This window comes from Mercenaria mercenaria, chromosome 18, assembly GCF_021730395.1.
Source record: "Mercenaria mercenaria strain notata chromosome 18, MADL_Memer_1, whole genome shotgun sequence".
NCBI classification, from domain to species: Eukaryota; Metazoa; Mollusca; class Bivalvia; order Venerida; family Veneridae; genus Mercenaria; species Mercenaria mercenaria.
Genome location: NC_069378.1, coordinates 17,335,235 through 17,359,460, shown reverse-complemented (window position 1 = coordinate 17,359,460; position 24,226 = coordinate 17,335,235). Strand labels below are relative to the sequence as shown.

Sequence of the window (24,226 nt, the reverse complement as noted above, 5' to 3'; positions counted from 1 at the left end):
CCGAACACACACACACACAAGGTAAGATATTGCTTTAACTAATGAATTCCAAAAGAGACAGATATATTGTTCCTGTAATTTGTGTGCAACACCTCTCACGCCCCCTAGCACAGACAAAAGCGGAACTCTATTACACATATATTGAATGGACTCAATGCTCCCGAAGGATCAGAATATATAACAACACTGAATCCAAGTACCTGGAGACTTCTTACAGCAGCCACACGGCACTTAAAGATTACAGGTTTACTAACCTCGTGTAGTTTGTGTTTAGAATGTCAAGAGCAACAGTAACGTTGACAAATAAATATCTGAGTTGATATTTTGATTCAGATAATGTTTTAGACCAGATTTACTGTATTTATAATCGCTCAACTAATACGCGTAAGCAATTTTAAAGATTAAAATTAATTTATCTATCTAAAAATGTTATAATACCATAAATATCTACGACATTAACATAAATGAATGCAATGATAACATGATCAAATCAAGCAACTAAAAGCAACTAATTATTCAACATTGTTATTATATAGATTTACTATGACTAGAGAATGAATTTGAATTTCTTAACAGAGGAAGAGTGGAGAAAGTAAAAAGCATGGGTGTTATATATTGATGAGGTGAGAATGGTTTGTTTTAAATTATGCTAATATATGTCTGATGAGCTGTTAAATGGCATATTAAAACGATTGCTAGCATTATATGGACATTGACCTCCAATCTAGAAAGTTAACACTTTTTGTTTATTCATTGCCTTAGAATGAATAGACTTTGCTAGTTTTAGGAAAATAAAGATACTCAAGATTGGGTCATTTCCGTGTCGCCTTTCTTCCGCTGTTTAGATGTTAAGAACTAAACAATTTACTAATATTGAAGACAATCACACATTGTAAAATGATAATGATGTTCAATATATTCAAAGTTCGAAATTATTAGCGATCCAATATGAATAGCAACGCTCCAACAACGAAGCCTTCGCATATCCAAACTATACAGACATAAATGTTTGGAATCTAATATACTAATAATTGGCGTTTAGTCAAACATACATAAACTATGGGACACATTGAAAACATGAAAAAATAAAGAAAGAAACAAATGGAGAACTATTTATTGATGGACAGTGGTAGAACATTACGAGGTAATTTAAAACAAATTGGCACACTTAGTTGACTTCTACATAATTTCACTTGAAAATAAAAATTAGGCCGAGACCCATTTGTTTTTTACTTGAACTTTTCATTCTGATTGTGTTGGAGTATAGACGGTTTTAAAATCAAAGACTTTTATTTTGACTCCGTAGATTATTAGAATTTTTCCATACAAATGGCCTGGTGGAGACTTTTGGAAAGTTTTGTAAGTGAAATGTCCAGTATATGCAAGTCTCATGAATTAACATTCTTACCGGCAACTTAACGGGCTGATCATGGTAGATCAATGGGTGGAATAGCGGTATATATTTTAAGACATCTACGTCAATATATACTGAAAATAGAAGACTGTGCGTTTGCTATTTTCTGAAAATTGATAAACTGAATTTTAGCCTATATAATATGAAGTTTTATATATTACCCAATATCATTCTGCTCTTTATCTTAAGAAAAACTAACTGAAAAGGGCATAAAGCTTTTTTAACTAGACTTTTTAGTTAAACCTAAATCTTGTTTTAAAAGAAGTTAATGTTGTGTTGTTAGACGATCTAAATGAAAGAACGGGTGTTACAAATGAAACAATTGAACCTGACAAAATATTTCTTCCTTAATTTGAAATAATCCTTAAGCGGCCCAGCGCGATTAGAGAATGTACATCGTGTGATGTAACTTTGAACATACAAGATAGAGAGTTATTAAATTTTTGTGCATCCTATTCTCCATGTTTACTTAATGGCGACTTGGCTCGGTGAAAATTATTGGTCATTATACATGGCAATTACATGTTGTAGCGTGAGTGACTATAGTATATAATGATGCCTGCATAGATGCTATTTATAATTACAATGTTGAAAACTGATCTAAATCATGTCATAATCCACTGAAGTTAAATATCCGTATCAACAATACAGTTGTTGTACCCCCGTATAGAAAAGCAACTGAAAGCGAAAATGAATCCTTTGAAAACATGACAAAATAAATGAAAATAGCAAACATGAATTGTTGAAGTCGTACAAGAGGTATTTCATATGACATAGTTCCACTTTCTTAATTGGCGTATATAAACTCGAATAGCGTTTTGAACCAGTCAACCTCTTCGTGTCGATTACGTAAACACAAAAATAGCCTAACTGACGTTTAATCATTACTAACAAATTAAAAAAAAAATATGAACAAAAGTTGTTTAAACAACATATAATATGGATTAACTCCCGTGTTTCGCCGATTTAAAAATAAATCCCAGTGACTGGTCAACTGGTCAACTTTTCAAAAATTTGTTTATGAACTGGTAATATTGATGTGCACAGTAACTAATAACATAAAGAAAGAAAATAAAAAAATGAGATAATGGATATATAACACCATTCGCGCTATATTCGTGCATACCAGAGGTCTACCATTTTTCCTTAGTAAACTTTTTTGACGAACCTCTGATGGATGAGAATGATATAACACTAGATTTAATTTAGTTGTTGGAGTATTGAGGCTACCCCGGATTTTGTCGCTTCGCAAAATTCTAAATATCAAACCATAAGTTATACTTAGAATAAACGTAGGAAACGTCAAAAAAGCATGGTGAAAATGTGTACACAGACTGTCTGGCTCATATATCGTTTTCTGTCCTGTTAAGATAATCCAAAAATCTAAACGGTCTTCTTAATTGTATATTGAGAAATTTTAACATCAGCTACGGTCCTGCATTCTATTACAAATACCTCCTAACGGGTCACATTGACTTAATGAATTATTGTATTCTTAATATTTCAGTTGATTTATTGTTTTAACGTGCACTAGTATTGGCGTTTTAATTGGAACGGATTTTATGTATCCATTGTACTCGGTCAACAGAATTATTGATTGTAATGATAGCAGTACAGATAATCAGGTTTATATGACATTAAAGTGATTTGCGACGATTATGGTTAAGGAGGGAGTAAGGAATTTAGCATTTTATAAAATATATAAATGTAAGGAAAGACGAGTCACAGAGATTGTGAGGAAAAACCCCGTTCTAAAGTCGGGTATAATCTTGTGTGGACTGTCTGTTACTCTATAGTATGTAATTGTGTAGTTTAATTTTGTACATATTATGTGATGAATTCAATTATGGACTTATAGCAAACATTATGTTGGATTAACCATGACTGAAAGGTAACGTGAAACAACTAGTCTATGGCAATGTGTTCATTAATGATTTAAAACTGTCAAATTATTATATTTATATACATCAGAATAAATTAAGAAATCTAAATTATGAATATTTCGAAGATCTGATATAAAAATGGGTTGCAGTGACAGTTTATTATTTTAATATAGCCATTGTTTGTTAAACTCCTAAACTCAGATTGAAAAAGATAATGTTTAAAGTTTATGAAATAGTAGTCAGTTTTCATAGCATTAGAACTTTCAAACAATATGCAATATGAATCGAAATACATAAGGATGGAAATTAAACTAACCGTGAAAAACATTAGTACGGCTTGAAGAGCGCCAGAAATGTTTTATCGTAATGAAATATTATATATATTCTGACTACCTTTCGACAATATTACGTACATCATTTTTCATTTAGTGTCAATTTTAGAATACGAATATTTCATTTCGCATTCTATATTAAAGTTTTAAAACAAATATCTTGTTAACTGCGACTGAATAAATATTTTCGAACAAAGTATGACAATACTATTATAGAGTCTTCTTCTATCGATCGAAGGGTGCAGGTTCATATTTAGTATTTACTTTTAATTATAAATTAAATGCATTTGGATATATACGTTTTGTTTGAGTTAAATGCTTATACGTATATCAACAGGGTATAATAAAAATAAATACTGATGTGTCGCGTTTGGATTTACGATTAATTCATAATATGATATACGAGTGAACATTCATTTGAGTAACTTAACTTTATTATTGAGTTAAAGTGAATCAGTGTACTAGTATTATGATATCTTCTTAAAGGCTTTTTATGAGGAATTTATGTAGAAGATAGACGATGCGAGAGGGATACACAACGCAGTCTTGTAAACGATGAAAAGAAACTAATATTTCAACTATCGTAGATGTTAAACAGGAAGTGATTTCATATATTAAAACGTTAAGAATTCATCTAAGTATAATTGCAAAATGTTAAACGGGAAGAGAATTTCAAATGCATATGTTAACTTAGTTAACAACGTTAAGGGATAACGAATGAAACTAATTCGAATTATATTTCATTCTTCCGTACTTGTCAAATGTTTTCTTATATGTGAAATGTAATTGCAGTGTAGGTTTTTAAATATAATTTGTTTTAACTAAATATTATACAGGGAATCTAATTCAGATTGCTGAAAATATTGCGATCAAATAAGGATGAAGCGGATGAAATTCAACAGGAAATTACAGTGTTATGACTTCTATACTGACAGATAGCCTGTTGGTTACTTATTATTGAAAGGTTACAAACGCGAAGTAAATTGTTACATCGTCTGTCTCTAAACTTTACGTACACTTGGCTTGATTTGTTGCTCTATAACGTGACAAATGTTGTATCCTTTGAAATTTAAAGGCAGTGATTTTTGCCGTAACAAATATCAGCGCAGACAGTAAAGTTACATACTGGAGACCCGATTTAAGAAACCAATATTAGTAGACAGTCTTCAGGAAATATTGAAAATTACGCAATGGAGATTTTTCGAATACTAGAGCTATAATTACGGAGTTCTTGAAAGATGGAGTACGTCATTAGGACCGCATTGCAAGCTGTTGTTATATTTTCATGTAATGGAATATTGCTATTTCCACTAGCGTCTCAGACACGTCCGGCACATTGCACACAAACGGTAAGATCCTTGAATTGTTGTATACTAGAATATCACGAAGTTCAGTTGATAGAAAACTGTATTTTATTGTAGATCTCAGCTTTTATTACATGTGTTTACTTTTGATAAAGTGGTCCTTTCACGCTGTTCTTTTTTTTTTTTTTTTTTTTTGGTAGAATTTTAGTAATGGAACTATTTTAATGTACCCCAGACATTTTACCTTCTGCCAATTTGCATAAGAGAACACTGACCTTGCTCTGGGATCGAACTACCAACCATTAGATTGTCAGTGTATATTGTTCCTATAACGTTCAAAAGGTGAATATAAAATGTTCCTGATTAAATTCATTCATGTCACGATCATCAAATTATTTTTTAAATTGAAAGGCATGTAAAGGTGCCCAAACAGTTATTCCACATAAACGTTTTAACGATCGGTCATTTATATTTTAGGGATATAGTTAGTAATAATATCCCATGATTCAAACTGTTTAATTATTTACGTAAAGCTTCGATAAATAACAATAATTGTTGTTGTTGTTGTTGTTTTTTTCAGACTAGAAGTGGATTCAACTTTCGACCTAAAAACATTTTACCTTCATATGTAAATGGTAATTGTGTTATACATTTTCTATTCGCAAGTACTATTCAATTCCCCGTCTTCATCAAATAGTTGATTTTGTTGACTCAAGTTATTATCTTTTTCACAAAATTAAGAAATCAAAACAAAAGAGAATTTTTTTCTGTAGTAAACTGAAACGTTTATGACTGTCAAAATATAGATATCATCTTTTGTGTTCATTTTATACGTGCCCGCCCGCTTAGCTCAGTAGGTAGGGCGTTGGTCTACGGGTCGCTGGGTCGTGAGTTCGATCCTCGGGCGGGGCGTATGTTCTCCGTGTATGGCAAGCCAATTGTCCAATAATTACGTGAACCCCGGTTCACGGTCAAAAAACTAGATTAACGATCGATAAACTAGGTTTTTCGAACGTAAAACTAGGTTTTTCAAATACTAACCTATACTTTCGAGTGAAAACATCAGATCGCGGGCGTAAACTATAGTTTACGCTCGTGATTTATAGTTTACGCTCGTGAACCCAGATTTACGTTCGATAAACTAGGTTTCTCGATTGAACTATGAATTTCGGTCGTTATCCTATGTTTACGACCGTAAACTATGGTTTACGGCGTTATCCTATGTTTTCGCTCGAAAAAAAATAGGTTAGTATTTGAAAAACCTGGTTTTACGTTTCAAAAACATGATTTATCGAACGTAAACCTAAGTTCACGCTCGTAAACCCAAGTTCACGTTCGTAAACATAGGTTCACGCTCGAAAATATAGGTTCAGGTCCGTAAACTATGGTTCACGGTCGTAAACATAGGTTCACGTCGGTAAACATAGGTTCATGGCCGTAAACCCATGTTCACGCCCGAAATTCATTGTTGATTCTATAATCCTTATTTATCGACCTTAAACTATGGTTTACGTTTGATAAACTAGGTTTCTCGATTGAACTATGAGTTTCGGTCGTTATCCTATGTTTACGATCGTTATCTTATGTTTACGCTCGTAAACCCCGGTTCACGCTCGTAAACCATAGTTTACGAACGTGAACCTATGTTTACGACCGTGAACTGGGGTTTACAATCGTGAACCTACATTTACGAGCGTAAACTATGGTTCACGGCGTTATCCTATGTTTTCGCTCGAAAATATAGCTTAGTATTCGAAAAACATAGTTTTACGTTCGAAAAACCTAGTTTATGGATCGTTAATCCTAGTTTTTCGACCGTGAACTAGGGTTCACGTAATTACTGGACAATTGGCTTGCCATATCCGTGATTATTTGATGAACGGCATTGTGTCTGAAATCATTAGTCATCCACCACTGATTCATGTGGGGAAGTTGGAAGTTACTTGCGGAGGACAGGTTTGTACTGGTACAGAATCCAGGAACACTGGTTAGGTTAACTGCCCGCCGTTACATGACTGAAATAGTGTTGAAAAACAGCGTTAACACCAAAACAAACAAATCATTTTATACGCATTTTGATACTGTTTACAGTATAAAATAATTGGAGTCTCTGTTAGTATTGTATTTGAACATCTTTGCATACTGCACGAACTTATATATCATATACCACATTATGATTATATGCGGAACCGAACCTATATTTGAATCAGTCTAACATTTTATGGCAGACATTTTACCATTCTTTGTCCCTTAAACAATATAATGGTTATTAAGATTTCATATCCAGACTTTGTATTACAAAGCACAACAGTTAAGCTTTAGTCTGAGAGTAAATTTGTATAAATATGTCTGTATGGCCCTAAAGTCTTCTTCTGTACCAAATCTTTATAATATATTTGTGAAATATTATCCTTAAACGCTAAAGTGTCCGTAGACAACTGGTATTTGAGCCGCACCATGAGAAAACCAACATCGTGCATTTGCGACCAGTATGGATCCAGAGCAGACTGCGCATCCATCCGCGCAGTCTGGTCAGGTTCTATGCTGTTCGCTAACGGTTTCTCTAATCGCAATAGGCATTGAAAGCGAACATCAGCACTATGTTGGTTTTCTCATGGTGCGGCTCATTTCATTTCACACTTTTTAACAGCTCCTGAATCTATGGAGCCTCCAATTAATTCCACAGAGACAGACATGAATCTCGAGCTTTGTCCAGATAATGTGACATTGAAAATCGGCTGGACAATGAATAAACATCCTGGTAAGCATAATTATCTTTTATCTATTATTTATGTGTTTGCGATGTATTCACGCTCTATTATGTGTCTGGAACTTTATGATGCGATGTATATGTAAAGTCAAATATATATATATATATATATATATATATATATATATATATATATATATATATATATATATATATATATATTATATATATATATATATATATATATATATATATATGATAAGGTCAGGCGCCCTCGACCAAGTAATTGGATAGCTCATTGCTAAATCTTTGATCATCAGCAGTAAACATAATCTTTTTAAGGTTTTGGCGATAGAAATCTAGGACTTTTTATGAAACTTTCTGTTTATCATTCCAACATGATAAAAGACAACTTAAACGTTTATCCCTTTCAGGAACGGAAATGAATTTATGCTATAAGATCAAATCAGGACAGTTGTTAGAGACCAGTTGCGTAAACCTTGATGTCCAATATTCTGAGCATCCGATAATTATGGTAAGTTGTGTATATTAAGGCCATAACTTAAAGAAAAAGTTAGTTTACATTTTAAGCTTCAGTCCGTGATTTCATGCTTTTATATGGCAACAAAGAAATGTGGAACAAGTTGATGATAATTTACTCTTTTAATTATAAACATTCATTTTTAGACGTGTTGGTTTCCGATGACATATATATCGTACAAGCCTATGATAACTGCGCTTGCAATATCAGACGTGGCTGACGGCGGCTCTTATTTCTACAGGGAACTCAACACGAGTGAATTAGGTGAATAAATACAACTTAAATATATATGCACACTAGTACTATAAAAACTTTCGTTTACCCCAAAGTGCTATTTGAATAAGCAAATGGGTGTTGTTTCGACCCCAGTGTTTATATACAAGTATTTAATTTGGAGTGCTTGGAGCTTCAAGAATTATCTTATACATTTATTGTAAAACTGTACTGTGCTGCTATGTATTCCATTTAACTCTAATTTTCCAGCATATTAATAAAATATAACTATATTGTTAAATAATATCAGACACTATAAATAAATATTTAAACACTGCAGCGGTATATGATACTGTAACTAGTTCAATAACCTCAGGTTAGCTTCAAAGGTCTCCTCGACTATATGTCATTTTATAGTATGTTACATTTAAATAATATTTATAAGAAAATCCTGTGGGAGCATACAATTCAACAAAGCAAAATAACAAGAGACTGAGTTCGATTGTGTCTGTTCATTAAAGGTAGTGGAAAGCGCAACACCACTGATGCCCCTCTAGGCCCGGCTCAAGTAGAATTAAAGTACATATATTTTGAATGGACTCTATGATGCCAAAGAATCAGAAAATGTAGCAACTCTTAATCCGAGTATGTGGATACTTTTTACAGCCTCCGTAATGATCTTGAAAACTGCTATTGTTAAGGCGTAAAAAAAATTGTTTGTTTCCGGTATCCCGACCTAACCTAAATTATTGGCCCGACCCTAAATGTTTTTATGGCCTTGAAGAATATTTCTTTCAACTTTTTTACTTAAGTTGCAAAACTGCACTTTTTTATGCTTTAAACATGGCCAGTGATGTTTGAAATCAACTTACTGATGCTCTAAAGGCATAACCACCTTATTTGACACAAAAATAATTTCTGAAAGGTCTCCCTTAATAAAAAGAAATTTAAAAAAAATCCGACCTACCTACCCTAATATTTTTATCATGTAACCGGAAACAAAGAACATTTTTAGGCCTAAGCTCATTTACTGCAAAGTTACAGTATGTTTATGGTCGGAATGTTTCTTAATTCGACTTTGTTTATTAACCTTTATCATGGTGGACACGATTGATTCTACCTTTGAGGCCAGTGTAGATCATGATCAGTCTGCACATCCGTGCAGTCTGATCATGATCTGCTCTGTTCGCCACTCAGTCAACATCTTTTGTTAGGCACCCCTTTTGATAGTTTATGATACTGTCCAAATTGACAGATGGACCAGTTCATTATAGAAACTCAGCAGGGTAACGTTTAACATAGTAGATAGCCATGTTTTCCCCTTTATCCCAACAGAAGAATGAACATACACAAATATATTTTAATAGCATTGACAAAATAATCCACGTCTACTTTACGCTACTTGTCGAAAGCGTCGAAACTTTGCTTTTTTAAAGAAATGTATTGACTCAGATTACAATTATTGGCTTATTCCTTGATGAAAGATGGTTCTCACATGTTATCTTAACAGTTTGTTAATGGCATTTAGTATGCTTTAGATTTATAACTTTTCCATCTCTTTTATTCCGCCAAATGTTAAAAGGCTTCGCATTTCTCCAGTTTATATTCTCGAACTGCCAAACACCGTAAAAAGCCATCTATTTCTTTGACATTTTACAGATCCTCGTCACAGCTGTAAAGATATGTGTGAAGTTTCAGAGATGAACATTAACCCACTGATTTTCTGCAATGATACAGCGTCGATCGTATTTGACGAGAAAATTAATGTAAAATCTTTGTCATTTGATGCAACTGAGTCCACATCGTGCGATAATTCTTCAGTTGTTATCAATGCACAGGTTGGCTTTTTTTATATTGATTCATACACTGCAGCCCTAAAGCGATAATCTTAACAATTAACGATGATTGAGATCTGTATTTTTTATAAACAGAAACAAAAAACGCTTGTTTGAGATGCAGCGGTTACATGGCTTTTATAAAAACACTCGTGTTCTTTTTGCTTGTAACCATAAGATAAATAAAACAGATGTAGACTCTATAATTACAAATTAATACTTTGATTTATTCTATTTTCTCTAACATCGGCCAATAACTTTATTTTTTATTTGTATTAAATATCATTACTTGGACTGCTCCAGAAATGTGTGTGGTCGGATGACCGTTTTCCTATCTATATTAGGATCGTTAACTCTAATAATAATTATGACAATCGCATTGGCTGCTTCAGCAGTCGGTGTGTAACTGGTATTATATTTCTAATCGATAGATTCTTTGCTTTCTTAAGATATATTTAAATACGAGAATGTTTTTATCTACAGAAATTCTAAATATTTCCATTGTTATATATGATAATATATTGAATGTATTACTACTTAAAGACAAGAAACAAACTTGACTACAGACTGAACTGTGCATACGTTGGCATCGGTAATGTGAAAGTAAGTATATTTATATCAGTTAAGTTATTAAATAGTTATGTTCTTGTTATAAATGTCCATTAAAAGAAGACATATTATCTTTTTCTACGCAGTGCAATGTTGTTCAGATCATATCAGGTTACTGTTTTGTAAGAATCGATGTTCTAGTTAGTGCCATAAAATACTTCTGGTTGTGTCGATACCTTAAACGGAGAATGACGACCCAAGGTGTTCCTACAGGTAGTAGTTCACGTAAAGGCCTAGGATAGAGTGCCTGACTTTATAAGAAGGCTGTTTGCCTTTCTCACATGATGAAACATGTCTCAACGATGGTGAGGAGAAGGTGGTTGTAAGTTGAATATAATAGCATTTGAAGACAACTATACTAAATTTAACATGGAACTTAAACGACTTCTGTCCTTCCCAACGAAAATGGTCTTTACATGGTTTTGCAGTACATGACAATTCTAGATTTCCCATACTAATGACATGTCAGGTTGTGTTAGCTATAGGACTTACTACATTTCCTCAATCATGAGTTTCATTCTTTTTTCAATAAGGTATTATACAGTATAAATGGAAAGTTTTGTCTAAAGTACCAATCCGTCAGAGTAATCTGTGGTGAGTAACAAATATTTTTATACGTTTATATGTTTGTTTTTCGCCGCCCATAAAATGCAGAATCTGAAAAGAAATCTTAAAGTTATAGGATTACATATTTCAAGTAGTACGGAATTTCAATTTTCAAAAATCATTGTTGTGCCAATGATAATGCCTTAAATTTACGCATGATTGCTTGAAATATTATTGTCTCTTCAGATTCCAGACTCAAAAGAAAAGAAGCACCAACAAAACTTCATGTGGACGATTTCCAGACATTTGTGATCTTTGGTGTTGTCTGTATGATCGTAATATCAGTCATCTTTGTGATAATAAACTTTGGTACTGTCATAATTTTCTCACCTTCTTTTATTCAGGATGTTTTTCTTTTGAGTTCTTTTGGGACTCTTAGTACAAGTGTAAAACTAAATTCATTTTTAAACTGGAAATGAATTGAAATAATTAATACAGTATATTGTTTTAGCTGATAGTGAATGCATGGAATAAGTGATAATTTATGTATTTTGTTAGCTGTTTCGAGGTCTATATCTCCAATATGTAAATATAAATGGCATAACAATAGGTCTTCTGAATAATAAATTCAATGAGTTAGTTTATGTACTAATGCATTACATCAAAGGACAAAGCCTTTAAATTAGCTTCTGGCATGCAATGAATATTCAAACCCAGGTGTCCCTCGTGCCTTATTTCATCTAGAGCGGGCACCTGAGTAGAACCATCGACCTTCCGTAAGCCAGCTGTATGACTTCCTCACATGAAGAATAAAAAGCCCCGAGTGAGGCTCGAACCCACAATGATGAGGGGCAAGTGATTTGAAGTCAGCGACCTTAACATCTTGGCCACGGAAGCCCAGATACAATAAATATGTAAATATGATAGAAAGTTATCACAAATCAGTGGCATGTCTTAGATACTATAAAATAGTCAAAACGTTTAATATTATCATTTGTCCTTTCTTCTAGTTGCGCAGATGCTGAGACATCTCCTGAAAGTTCGCCGTCGGAACAATGGTATGCTTTAAGTTACTAGGGAACCTCCTTTAGGCAGAATCCTAATAATAATCGCTCGGTCCGTTAGTTCCTCCATCCCTGTCAAGTCCAAGTGTTGACATTTTCTTATCTTGGTAGCATTTCGGAAACCCGTATTCTGATTTCATTTGATTAAGGTCAGGGTCAAGGTCAAACTTTCAAAAAATATTTATTCACTATTAAGTCTATGATTTTGTCAACCTTTGTCCATTTTTTAAATTAGAATATATCACAAGACTGCCGTGCCTAGTGCAAATAATTTATTGTACTGTCTACGGACCAGTCTTGATATGGCACTTTTTCGGACACATTCTACGATTCATTACTTTGTTACCCCTATTTTGTTGATATTTAAGCTGGTACAATTACATTGTCAGATGCAACGTACAGAACTTGTCACCCTGTCTTTTATCTTTATTTGTGAGGGGTTAAAAAAGTATTGATCTGTTGAGCTTAATTGTCCAAACCATACCTTTCTGCTTTCAGTCTGGATTTGCTTGAACTAAAAATAAGTATTATCTACAGCAAAGCATAGTTCCATGTATATTCTATTTATAAACCCGAAATTTTGAGCTACTCAGTCAAAAGTTTGGGTTGCTCACTCGGAGCCACGAGACAGTAACCGGAAAGTCCAGTTATTTATTTTATAGGTGGGCCGTTGGTCTTGTGGTAACACGCTTGATTGTCAATCCAGAGGTCCGGGGTTCGAATCCCGGTCCAGGCACTGAAAATTTCTGAGATGCTCTTGAGTGTCTCCCACCTAACTAGAGGCCTGTACTGGTTCTTCCCGGGAAAGACGGTTTCGCGTGTATCGGTGCTATACACCGGACACGTTAAATAACCAGACTGTCTATTTGAAAAGAGCTAGGTTAAGTTAGCCGGACACGTCTGTATCTGAAAAGTTCTCTCTGTCTGTTCTGGGGGCTTTACCTTACTCTGTCCCTCTGTGTCTGTACTAGTAGGGGATGACTTTGCGCCCTATGTGGCTGCAGTTCCTGTATGTAAAGCGCATTGAACGTGTTTATCATGAAAAGGACGCTATATAAATCTGGTATAATAATAATAATAATTTAAGCCTGGAAGGTTTTCAAACCAGTTTGAGACCATATGGCAAGAACATACAGACCCTACATATATAACATCTGCGAGGTAATTTCACAAACTCTTGTTAACAAAAACGCATTGTATCATTTGGAGCAGGCGTGCAAATATAAATGGTATTTTGCTCAAGGCAGTGCCTTCGAACTCTCAGAGCCTTGTCCGATGGTTGGCATTGCCTTTGTGTTTGCTCTATCTTAGCTCTACTGTTTTGTTATTTTGTGTATATATTTTTATGTAAGTTGCAATGATTTAGACATCTGTTTTTATATATATACTGCTGTGGGATTCGTTTCAGGGAGGCTGAGTATATTCCTATTGGGCCATTGTTTTTGTTTGGAGAAGAGTACGTGCGATATAACTCATCTTTACAGAATGGTGTTGAAACCATAAAATATATACTTTCTTTCTTTCAGAGAGAGATATAGACGTTTTAGATGAAGAGGGGATGCCTTTACATGACAACAATATTCGACCGATAGGTCTCCTTTTATTCTACAAAAAAAAAAAAATTGTCTGAAATTTCACAATTGTGTTACGCTCTCTAAACAATAATTAGTCATAATTGAAGTTTGTTAGAAAAGCTATTTCTTTAACATTTTGTATACAATTAATAAGAAAGACAAGACAAGACAAAATTTAAATAGGATCCATTATTTAAATACTGAATTGTGAATTATTTTTAAAGTGTACAAGTTAAACGTTTAGAGAAAACTTGTAAATTATTTGTGTAACTTTCAGAAAATATCCCGTCTCCAACTGTGACTGTACCCATTACGCCAGTGGATGTGGTAATTAAAAGAGAATACCGAAAACGTGTGGACTCCATGTCTTCTTCAGATGGTCAGTCTACTGTTACTACAAGTTCCTTCCGAGGACAAACTGTCCGACAGCTACACCGCAGCATGACTGTAGCCCTACTTGAAAACACGGAGTCATTTTACAGGAAGAAAATACTGTTTCTTCCAACTCCTTTTGACACTTTTAGTCGTGATGCTACAAATTTATTGAAAGCTGTTTTCACACTTGAATTAAGCATTCCAACCGAGTGTTGTTTTGATCGGGAGGTCTTTCAGCGATACATGACCGGTAATAGATACAATTGGATAGAAACAATTCTTGGCGATTATGATCGAATTGTTGTATTTCTATGTTTTACAACAATCCGTGGCCAAATATGTAAATCTATAATCGAAGATGTGTTAGACCATCTATCAGTTTCGAAAATAAAACCATACTGCACTGTGTGTTTTCTCCATATAACAGATAGTTCCGAAAACTTAGAGAAGAATCACCATGGTGAAAGCTTTCATCTTAGTGATAAAATCTCATACAAAAATTTTATGGGTGAAGTGCTGAAGTACTGTGATCGAAACCCAGATGCAGAACCAGATCTTCTTTATAGACTAACAAACTGTGAAGCATCGAGACATTTCGTACGTTTCATCGGAATGGAATGATACAAGATGACTGATGACGGCCATCTGAAAAGCTTTCCTGATTTAAATTGAAAGCGTTTAACACAATGCTTGCACTGTGTTATTAAAAGGCATCGTTGTATAAAATGTAACACTGTTGTCTCGTGTAGATATAAGTGAATATAGTAATAATATTTGATTTAGATAGATCTTGTACATAGCACAATAGCGTTTGAAAATGGAACACAACAAAACACTGACTCATTATTTAATTCAAGAATATTACGAATTCGTTTGAAACGGATCTTGCCATATATTGTTATGTTTGACATTTATACCAAAGTTAACATTATAGATTTGTCACTTATTTTGGGATATTTGTTAAGTACTGTTGATCGATGACAAACGTCATCGTTCGTAAGATAAATCAAAGAATCCAGATACCTAAAACATTTAACAACATATTTCTATTAATTTTGTAGCGTTACAAATTTACGTATTTACGCAGACTATATACCATTCCAACTGCTTTGACTCTCTCTTCGTAGACGTTTGACTATGTAGAAATATTATTCTTGCGCATGTAATACAGTATGCTGCTACACTAACTTAACGCTCGTCGGGTTAGCTACAACCTACAAAACAAAAGGAATTGCGTGATATTTTCATAAGCTAAGTTTGCTAAGTTTTTCTGATACCACAGGTTGTCAGCTTTGTTTTAAAGATCATAAACAGGTGTTAAAAGCGACAATCTCTTATTCAACCATATAGATACTTGGTTAAGTCTTCGAAAGTAAAGTTTCCACACAGGGCATAAAATTAAAGTTGATCTTGGATTTAACAGCAGCTGCTTTCTATCTCGTCTGTCCATTGAATATTGCAAACTTAATCCTTTGTTGCATATGTCCTTCATCTGCGGTAGAGATGCTCACAAGATCTAAGTAATTTGTAGAAATGTCGATTATTATCTTCAAACATAGCGATATCGTTCGTCAGCGAGATGCAAGTTTGCAAAAATGATTTGTGTACAAGGCAGTTTAGGAAAATGTGGTTACCTCCAGACTTTACGCATGTTTTGACTTCGTTGTTTCTGAAGTGTCTCCAAAGTTATCTCATTGCGTAAAATGATAGCATATTACTTAGTACGTTTATTACATTTTGCTGCAGATTATTTTAACTTTCTGAAAAATTCTGTCGAAATCATACATAATGTTAAGTTTGTTGTGATGCATGACGTTGCCAACGCTATATTGCATTAAATTTAATAATGGCGAAACGTACATGAGTGTAACTCACATTTTTTCCATTTATGTGTGGTTGTGGGAATGCTCACAGCAAACACTAAATACTTTCAAAGGGTTAGACAATCAATCTTATTTATCTAGCATCATTTGGATTATTATTATTCTTCCTTCTGTTAAATCTAAACGTATACAGAACCATGCACCTTGTCGTTGTATTGATTATTCCTCTGCTGCTCTCTCTTTGAATAATTATGTTTTAAATTATGTTAAATTTGATCTCTGTAATTCTAACTGTAAAACAGTTGAAATACGTTTAGTGGCAAATGGTCAATGACAATAAACGTTTTGAAAACTCTGATAAAACTTGATTTTGTTGTACCCGTAAGTTGGGATCCTCGATTACTTATTTGTGTGTTATTTGTAAAGGGCTAATATGCTAACAGCTTTGTCTATTGCTATGAAGACTAATGTTGCTTTTTTTTCTTCGTTTGCTTTTAGTTCAGTTTTTAAAAAATATATATTGCATGTAAAAAGATATTGCGAGTCTTCTGTTAATTCCGACTGCTAGGATTTCTTAATAAAACTTTGGAAGAAAAGAATGCAACTAAAAAGAATAATAAAAGACTCGGTTTGATTGAGTCTGTTTATGAGGGGTAATGAAATGTGCAACATCTCTCACGCCCACTAGCACCGGCTTAAGTGGAGCTCTTTTATACATATGTCGAATGATCTCCATAATCTACAAGAGATTAAACATGACAACAAAAGATCATAGCAACGTTATAACTGCCAAAGGATGCCTTCCATGAATCCAGTTATAATTTTAATTGTACGGACCTGAATGTTATGATTAAAATGAAATAGAAAAAAAAGAGGAAGTGGGAAATAATTATTAAATTGGTGAAGACTTAATTAAGGAACACAGATAGGCATGTTCAGCAATACTTACTTGTGCAATGCTCCTTTAAAAACAACGGTCCAACTGCGTCCAAAATCGTCCAGTTTCTAACAAGAATTTCAGATACAGATGATTGAACAAGTTTCGTGTTTGACTGTATAGACCGATCTTCATGTACATTCAATACATGGGTCTCACCGTTATTTAAACCAATAAACTTCATCATATTGTTTGAAATAATATGTTCTGTTCTGCTTGGTTTCGATTCAGATATAAATATAAGCAGTTGGTTTTGTCGCTGGTAAAAAACCTGTAATCCTAGTAAATTTTTAAAAGACCATTCTGACGAATTTCATACATCAGGACTAAATTCTATATAATATTCAGTAAAGTCAACTAGTTTCTGCCCGCTATAAGGTTTTATTAAATTGCCTATCATGTAACCGAGATCGATACGATGTCTGAAAACCATAACAGTGTGACTGTCAAAATACATTTTACTAGCTAACTTATAGGCTTTCTCATGAAATTTATCTGATTTCATTAAGTCTACGGATATCAAAATCGTCTTTTCATCATTCGAACATATACTTGAATATGTCCCATAGGACCCTGCTATTTATTGTTGTAACCATTTTTGGCTAACCACGATCGCACCCGTTCTATGGCTTCTCCCAAACAAGAGTTTTCTGGAATTTCCGTAAGGGTGGCAACCCATGCCTAGTGGGGAACAAAATTCTACAACGGCCAACCGGTCCGTTTCATAACTCAAGTTCTAAGGCTTTGAGGCGGGGTCGCCTAAACTAAAAAAGTGAAAAATTCCGAAAATGGCATCTGACTAATTTTGAGGCTCACGAGTAAACATGAGTTCTCCCGAAATAGCACCTTTGTTGGTCCACCATTGACCGTCACACTCTACAAAGGCTTCTAGTTCCCAGTTCTAACTCAGGGTCCGAAACGACCCTCATATTTACTGTTTCTTTAATTTTAGGCTTCTCCAGCCTCACGTCTCGCCCCGGGCTCTTCCTAAACAAGCGTATTTTCCTGGAATGGCGGCATGCCTGACTGGGGACAACTCTCTCGACAACGGCCACCAAGTTAGGTCCAAAACTCAAGTTAGGAATTTTACACTGGCCTATTTTAGGGACACAGTTTCAATTTTTGAACTGTATATCAAAATTATCTATGAGAATGATAATTGCAAGCACGCGCAGTTTTTCTACGAAACGTCAGACGAAGCTTACAGCTGTAAATAATTTATATAAATTTTATATTTTTACGTGAATGAAAAATAAAACATTAATTACTTAAACAATGAAATGTTTTGAAGGTAATGAAATGGGAAAGATAAATGTATTAGGTTGATGTTCAAAGAAATTAAGAAAACATTAGGGCTGTAAAGGTCTAGTATCGCTCACCAGACTCTTACCCAAGATAACTAATTTCGCCTACATTTCATAGAGACAAACATTCTGTGAACCTGAAAATATTTTAACACAGCTTTGTGACGATCAAATATCAAATGTGGCTTCTAAAATTTAAACTGGCCTAGACTTTATAGAGACAATTATTCTGACAAAGATATATGATGATAAAATAGAAAATGTGGCTTCTAGGGTGTTGGCAATGTCTTTCCATGATTTGACGTAGTGACCCAGTTCATGTCCTCTTTTGAACCAGTTTTGAATTTAATCTAAATTTAAAAGAGAAAAACATTCTGACAAAATTTTAAGAATATGAAATAACAAAAATGTGACCTCTTGAGTGTTAACAAGTTTTTTTATGAGTTGACCTAATGACCTTGATTTTTATTTTAGGTAATCCAAAGTTTAACAAATGTTATGGCTCTGAGATCAAACAGAAAAGATGGACTTTATAGAGTATTAACAATGTTTTTCTATGAGTTAAGAATGTTTACCTCAGATAACCAAGTTTTAATCTTGACTTAGATTTCATAGAAACAAACATTCTTAAAAGAATTTAAAAAGATCAAACAGAAAAATGTGACTTCTACTGTGTTAGCAAGTTTTGTTTTACCTGGTGACCTAGTTTTGAGCTTTTGCTAGATTTCATACAGACAATAATTCTGACAGAGTATCATGAAAATGAGTAGAAATTGTAGCCTTTACTGTGTAAACAAGTTTTTCCTATTAACACACCTATTGGCTAAGTTTGTGACCTGGGTGACCCTGTATAAAACTTGTTCCAGAATTTACCAAGGGTAATATTTTGACAAAGTTTCATTAAGACTGGGCTAAATGTGTGACCTCTAGAGCATAAACAGTAAAATTGTTGACGACGGACGACACATGACGCACAAGGTACGACCGACAACGACGAACAACGGACAAAGGGTGCTCATATATTAACCTTTAACTTCATTTATAAAAAGACACTGAATCCGTGAAAAAAGGGCTCACCCTCTACAACGGCAACTCGGTCCCAACCCACACTCAGGATCCCATAGGACCCTATAAATTACTGATGCAAATTTTCATTGCTTAGATGATCCTTAACTAGTAAAGAGAGTTAGAATTACCATAGTACATTCTAACAGATTTTTCAGCATATTGATGTAGGTAGTGCGTAATGTTATCTCAGGAGTAACATTGTAACAATATTGTATGTATACGTCATGCAACGTTTCGCGGGATTCCCATGTAACGGTTGTCACTAAGCTTTTATTATTTGTTAGGCATTATTTAAATTAGATTTTCATATTATCTCTTTTAAATCAGTTTAAGTCTGGAATTGTTACCCAATTCATACCTGCAAAAAATATTGTTTCCTTATATATCGAATTACATTATTATCCATTGCCTTTCAAAAGTAACTTAAACTTAACAGTACGAAGGTCTTAGAGGGATTTTTAACATAACTTTTAATTCCAACTTTTTACATTTTACTCCTAGCTGTTTACATTTTAATGCTTACTTCTATCTTCTTACAACTACTTTCTTCGGTGATTTTATGTCAACGACATTTCACCAGAAATACCAACGTTGGTATTCGACGTCGACGTCAGAACGTGGGAATGTTTTATGTTACCCGCGGCGACTATGATTTTAACACGAAAGGGAAACTATTGTCGTTCTCTAAGTGATGGTTGTATTTACAGTTTCAACACTTTTATCTTAGTATTTGTAGCATGGTATATAATAAACATTGATACAAGAGTATGCAAAGGATTAATACTTTTGGCAGATTCACGCATAGACTTTATGCTAAAATGATTTCTCCTACTTGATATATTTACTTAGATACTTGACCTATAGCTGACGTGGCAAACAGGCAATGATATGATTATGTGCACATAGTCAAGTGCTAAGAGATCTTTGTAATACCTATGTCTATTGACTTTCTTCGAAGCTACTACTATGGAGGCTCACTCTCTACTCGTACAACAAGGAGACAATTTGATGTACATATTGAAATAAACATTTTTTTTTAAGTTTTCTATTACTCTTTAGTCAAGAAGTACGTTCAATGACTTACGGCTCTAAAGTTAGGATTAAAACTACTCGGCCACAACTGGAGTTTCAACCAAATTTTCGTATGATTTATGAAAAAGAAAAGCTGATGAAGTGGGTGAAAGTATGTTTAAAATATTGGTACAACGTCAAGAATAATGTTACTTTGCTGCTTTACATAAGTTTACTCCTTTCTGTAGAGATTTACCCTAAGCCTTTTTTTACGCAAGGGAAACAATCTAATTACAGTCGAATACCGTTATCTCGATATCCAGGGGACTATAAAAATTTCATCGACGTATCCGAAGTTCGACGTAACGATATCGACCATCTGGGAAAACTTTGTACTTGTGTCGGACGTCTATATTGTCGCTATATCCAATGTTTTTTTTTTTTCAGTGGGTTTGAAAGGGGAAAGAAATAATGTAACGTAAATACGATTTTAATTTTATTGACAAATAAACATCTTAATTAAATAGTACATACATACATTTAAATTTTAAATTTTTAAAAATATAAGCGTAAACATTAGCATTTTATTTCTTCCATAAACAAGTCTGAATGTAATGTTCCTAGTTGAGTAGTCATTTTGACTGCGCTTCGATAACGAAAATTCGCCTGTGCGATACGCATATTGTTACCCAATTCTAAATAGCAGATACAGAAAAATATTTCATCCAAATTAGTTGTTATATTGCAAAACAAGTTGCCCGCTTGCACGCTGTTTTATAAGACTAATTTTTGGGAATTAAATGCAAACTTCCTAACATTTGAATTGAATTAAAGATTAAATAACAAACACACTAACTTGATTATGATAAATACATCGCCGGACAACAATAGATTGCTTTTCACACCTTACAAATAACATGGATATTTTTGACACGCTGTGATATCGACGAAACCAGGTGTAAAAACATTACAGGTAAGTTGACAGGACTGAAAAATCTCATCGAGCTAAACAAAATATCGAGCTAATCATATCGAGGTAATGATAAATAATTACATTAGAATATATAGGGAAAAATCGGGACCGACTAAAACGCATCGTGCTAACCGGAGTATCGAGCTAACCGATATCGAGGTAACGGTATTCAACTGTATATAGTGAAAGTTTTGAGTGAACACCGTTTTTTAATCCTAATCCTTCCCATGTTATATCAGTGCAAAGGAAAAGTAACCTATCTATGATAAATGTCATGTATAATTACACAGTTATGCATCTAACAGTCTTGAAATTGATTTCTTCGATTTTCTCATATTTCTAGATATTTTTCCCATACTTTGACGTATATGTATGGGTAGTTGAGATTGTTCTCTTTCCAGCAGTAGCCTTTTCAACATATTTCACCTTGTGAAATTCTGTGGGTTTTGACTTTTTTTTAAACAAATCGTCCGTTTGTTGACAAATTTCACCACAAAATGTCCTACTTTTCCCCAGGGCAATCAATTATTTGATCTTTACATAGTTTTGTATTGAGGTTGCTAATCCATGTGGAAAATGTGCATGCTTTTTTCATGGTTAGAGGTAAACAGTGGGTAGTTTGGATGAGGTACTAGGTAAATTGTCACCTAAGCCTATCATAAAGTCTTTGCGGAGTTGTCTCCATTTTTTCCAAATATTTCATCCGGGATAATTTTTTTCAGCTCAAATAACTCTTTTTCAGGAAATGATATTTTAATAATTTTTTCAGTCGTTGTATTCTGATGCAGTTAACTTCACATACATATAATATAGATAGCTCCTACTTGAAGTTTGTATTTTCAGTTACAATGCCTACTTTCTGCACAACATTTTGGTAATTTATTGGGATATCTGGCAACATACATGTCAATAAGCATCCTAAGAAAAAATGTGGAACGAGAAGAGTTTTAAATAGAGTAAACTTTAATAGTGAGCAGTACTTATTCTAAATAGATACACGGGTCCACTTCTTTATCATTGTCAAGTGTCAAAAGTAAAAAGTAAGAAGTAAAAAGTTAGAAGTCCCTGCTCGACTTTTGAACTACAGCCATTAGTAAAACGTTTACGAACATTGCGCGATCATTTTATGTCCCTATCAAAACCACCACAGGAACCTCTATATTGGATGTAATCTGAATTATTGTTGATGGGTAAAGCTTTTTTGACCTTACCGAAATTAAAATTACATTCTGTCATAGCTTTCTGTAGATTCGAACAATGACATTCTATTTTTGCATTGATCTAATGCATAAATCTTCTACAAAAATATGTTAACTTATTATTGGGTGGACAGACTTCAATATTCTTTCGGATAATAGTCCTATTGTAGGGATGCTCTACATCCGGTTCGCTAAAGCCACGGAGGCACGTTCTGTATTACAATCTTACTAAAGTTACTAAAAAAAATAGATATACATTTAACCTTGCATGGCACGCGCGTATGAACTGAAACCATAAATCACTTGAAGTAAACACGCAGTGGGACTGTTACAGCATAGCATTCGCATTCATTTCTCTAACAAGGTCAGGACGTTACTAGTAAGTGGCTTCATTGCCACATTCTTGGAGAAAAACAGTCTCGGTTTTATATCATAAGAAGGTAAATATGCTGTTTCATTTCTTGTGTTTATATGTAATGATTCAACATAATTGTTGTATAAATGGTCTTCGTGAGCAAAAACAAAAGAAGTTAGCACGCAAGTTATAAATTTATCATGTTATTTTTTAAAGGCATGGTAAGGCATTTCGAAGATGATAATTTTTTCTTTATGATTAAGGTATAATAGGTGCAAGGCAATTGTTATTTTTCTATATTGCTATATATATAGAATTGTTAGAGTCCTTACATTCTCCTCTTTTGCATAGAGAATAACAGACTACTGTCTTTTGATATCAATGTTATCAGGTCGAGGCTGATATGGGCTGGAATGGGTGAGGGAACCGAACCCCTTCCGCCCATATCAGCCGAGACCTGATAACATTGATATCAAAAAACAGTAGCTTGTTATTCTATTTATCATGGAACTCATACAAACTGCCTAGTAAAACATGTGTCTTCATCTCCTATTTCGTAAAAAATGTCTTCTGAAGCAAAAAAATAAATTTATATTTTACGGATTTGAAAATTCATCCGCGAAACATCTGAACGAAACAATACGGCATCCATATTGAATTCAACTCCGACAATATTTTTGAATTTCTGATATTCTTGTAAAACAAAAAAAAACAATGAAATAATTTCTTACCTGCGTAAAAATCAAAAATCATCCTCTTGAATAAACCAGAACATGCTTTATTTCCATATTATACAACATTTGACTCAGACAACTACATGCCCAAAGCGCTGAAAATTTCACTTCCAGTTCCAGACTTTAAAGTTTTTAAAATCACTAAATTTACACTGATCCAAGAATTATAATTAACTGATTCAAGAGTAATAATTAACACAAACACTTTTGCTAATACTTAATAAAATGTGCATGCCTTAAATAAAGCATAAATCAAGAATAAGTATATCATACATTTTCAAGTGTATTGTAAACTTTCCAAGAATTGAACCATGTAAACATTGTGATGCCATGATGAACGTTTCACAATGACGTCATTCAATGCTATTGTCTCTGTGATAAAATTAGAGACAACCATATTCAAGGAAAGTTATTGAGACTAC

The 24,226-nt window shown here is 33.7% G+C and overlaps 1 protein-coding gene across 4 annotated transcripts; it reads left to right on the top strand.

Moving 5' to 3' along the window:
- The first annotated feature begins 2,932 nt into the window (after positions 1-2,932).
- LOC123543729 (uncharacterized) lies at positions 2,933-15,429 on the top strand. 4 transcript variants are annotated; one of them, XM_053530722.1, is made up of 13 exons: positions 2,933-3,209; positions 4,466-4,978; positions 5,514-5,568; positions 7,584-7,694; positions 8,078-8,178; positions 8,331-8,448; positions 10,057-10,235; positions 10,776-10,835; positions 11,375-11,435; positions 11,634-11,756; positions 12,398-12,445; positions 13,978-14,043; positions 14,303-15,429. In XM_053530722.1, exons 2-13 carry the CDS (start codon positions 4,868-4,870, stop codon positions 15,019-15,021), a joined length of 1,752 nt encoding a protein of 583 aa, XP_053386697.1. In that variant the 5' UTR covers positions 2,933-3,209; positions 4,466-4,867; the 3' UTR covers positions 15,022-15,429. The 4 variants fall into 4 exon arrangements, with proteins under 4 accessions (XP_053386697.1, XP_053386698.1, XP_053386696.1 ...); XM_053530723.1 differs by having other exon boundaries at positions 2,933-3,305; positions 4,705-4,978; XM_053530721.1 differs by having other exon boundaries at positions 2,933-3,305.
- The last annotated feature ends 8,797 nt before the right edge of the window (positions 15,430-24,226 follow it).

Excerpts from the sequence above, each read along its gene's own strand:
- LOC123543729 (XM_053530722.1), top strand. The coding sequence starts at position 4,868 with ATGGAGTACGTCATTAGGACCGCATTGCAAGCTGTTGTTATATTTTCA. Across the intron at positions 10,836-11,374 it reads TTGGCATCGGTAATGTGAAA|GTATTATACAGTATAAATGG; the intron begins GTAAGTATATTT and ends TTTTTCAATAAG. Across the intron at positions 14,044-14,302 it reads CAACAATATTCGACCGATAG|AAAATATCCCGTCTCCAACT; the intron begins GTCTCCTTTTAT and ends TGTAACTTTCAG.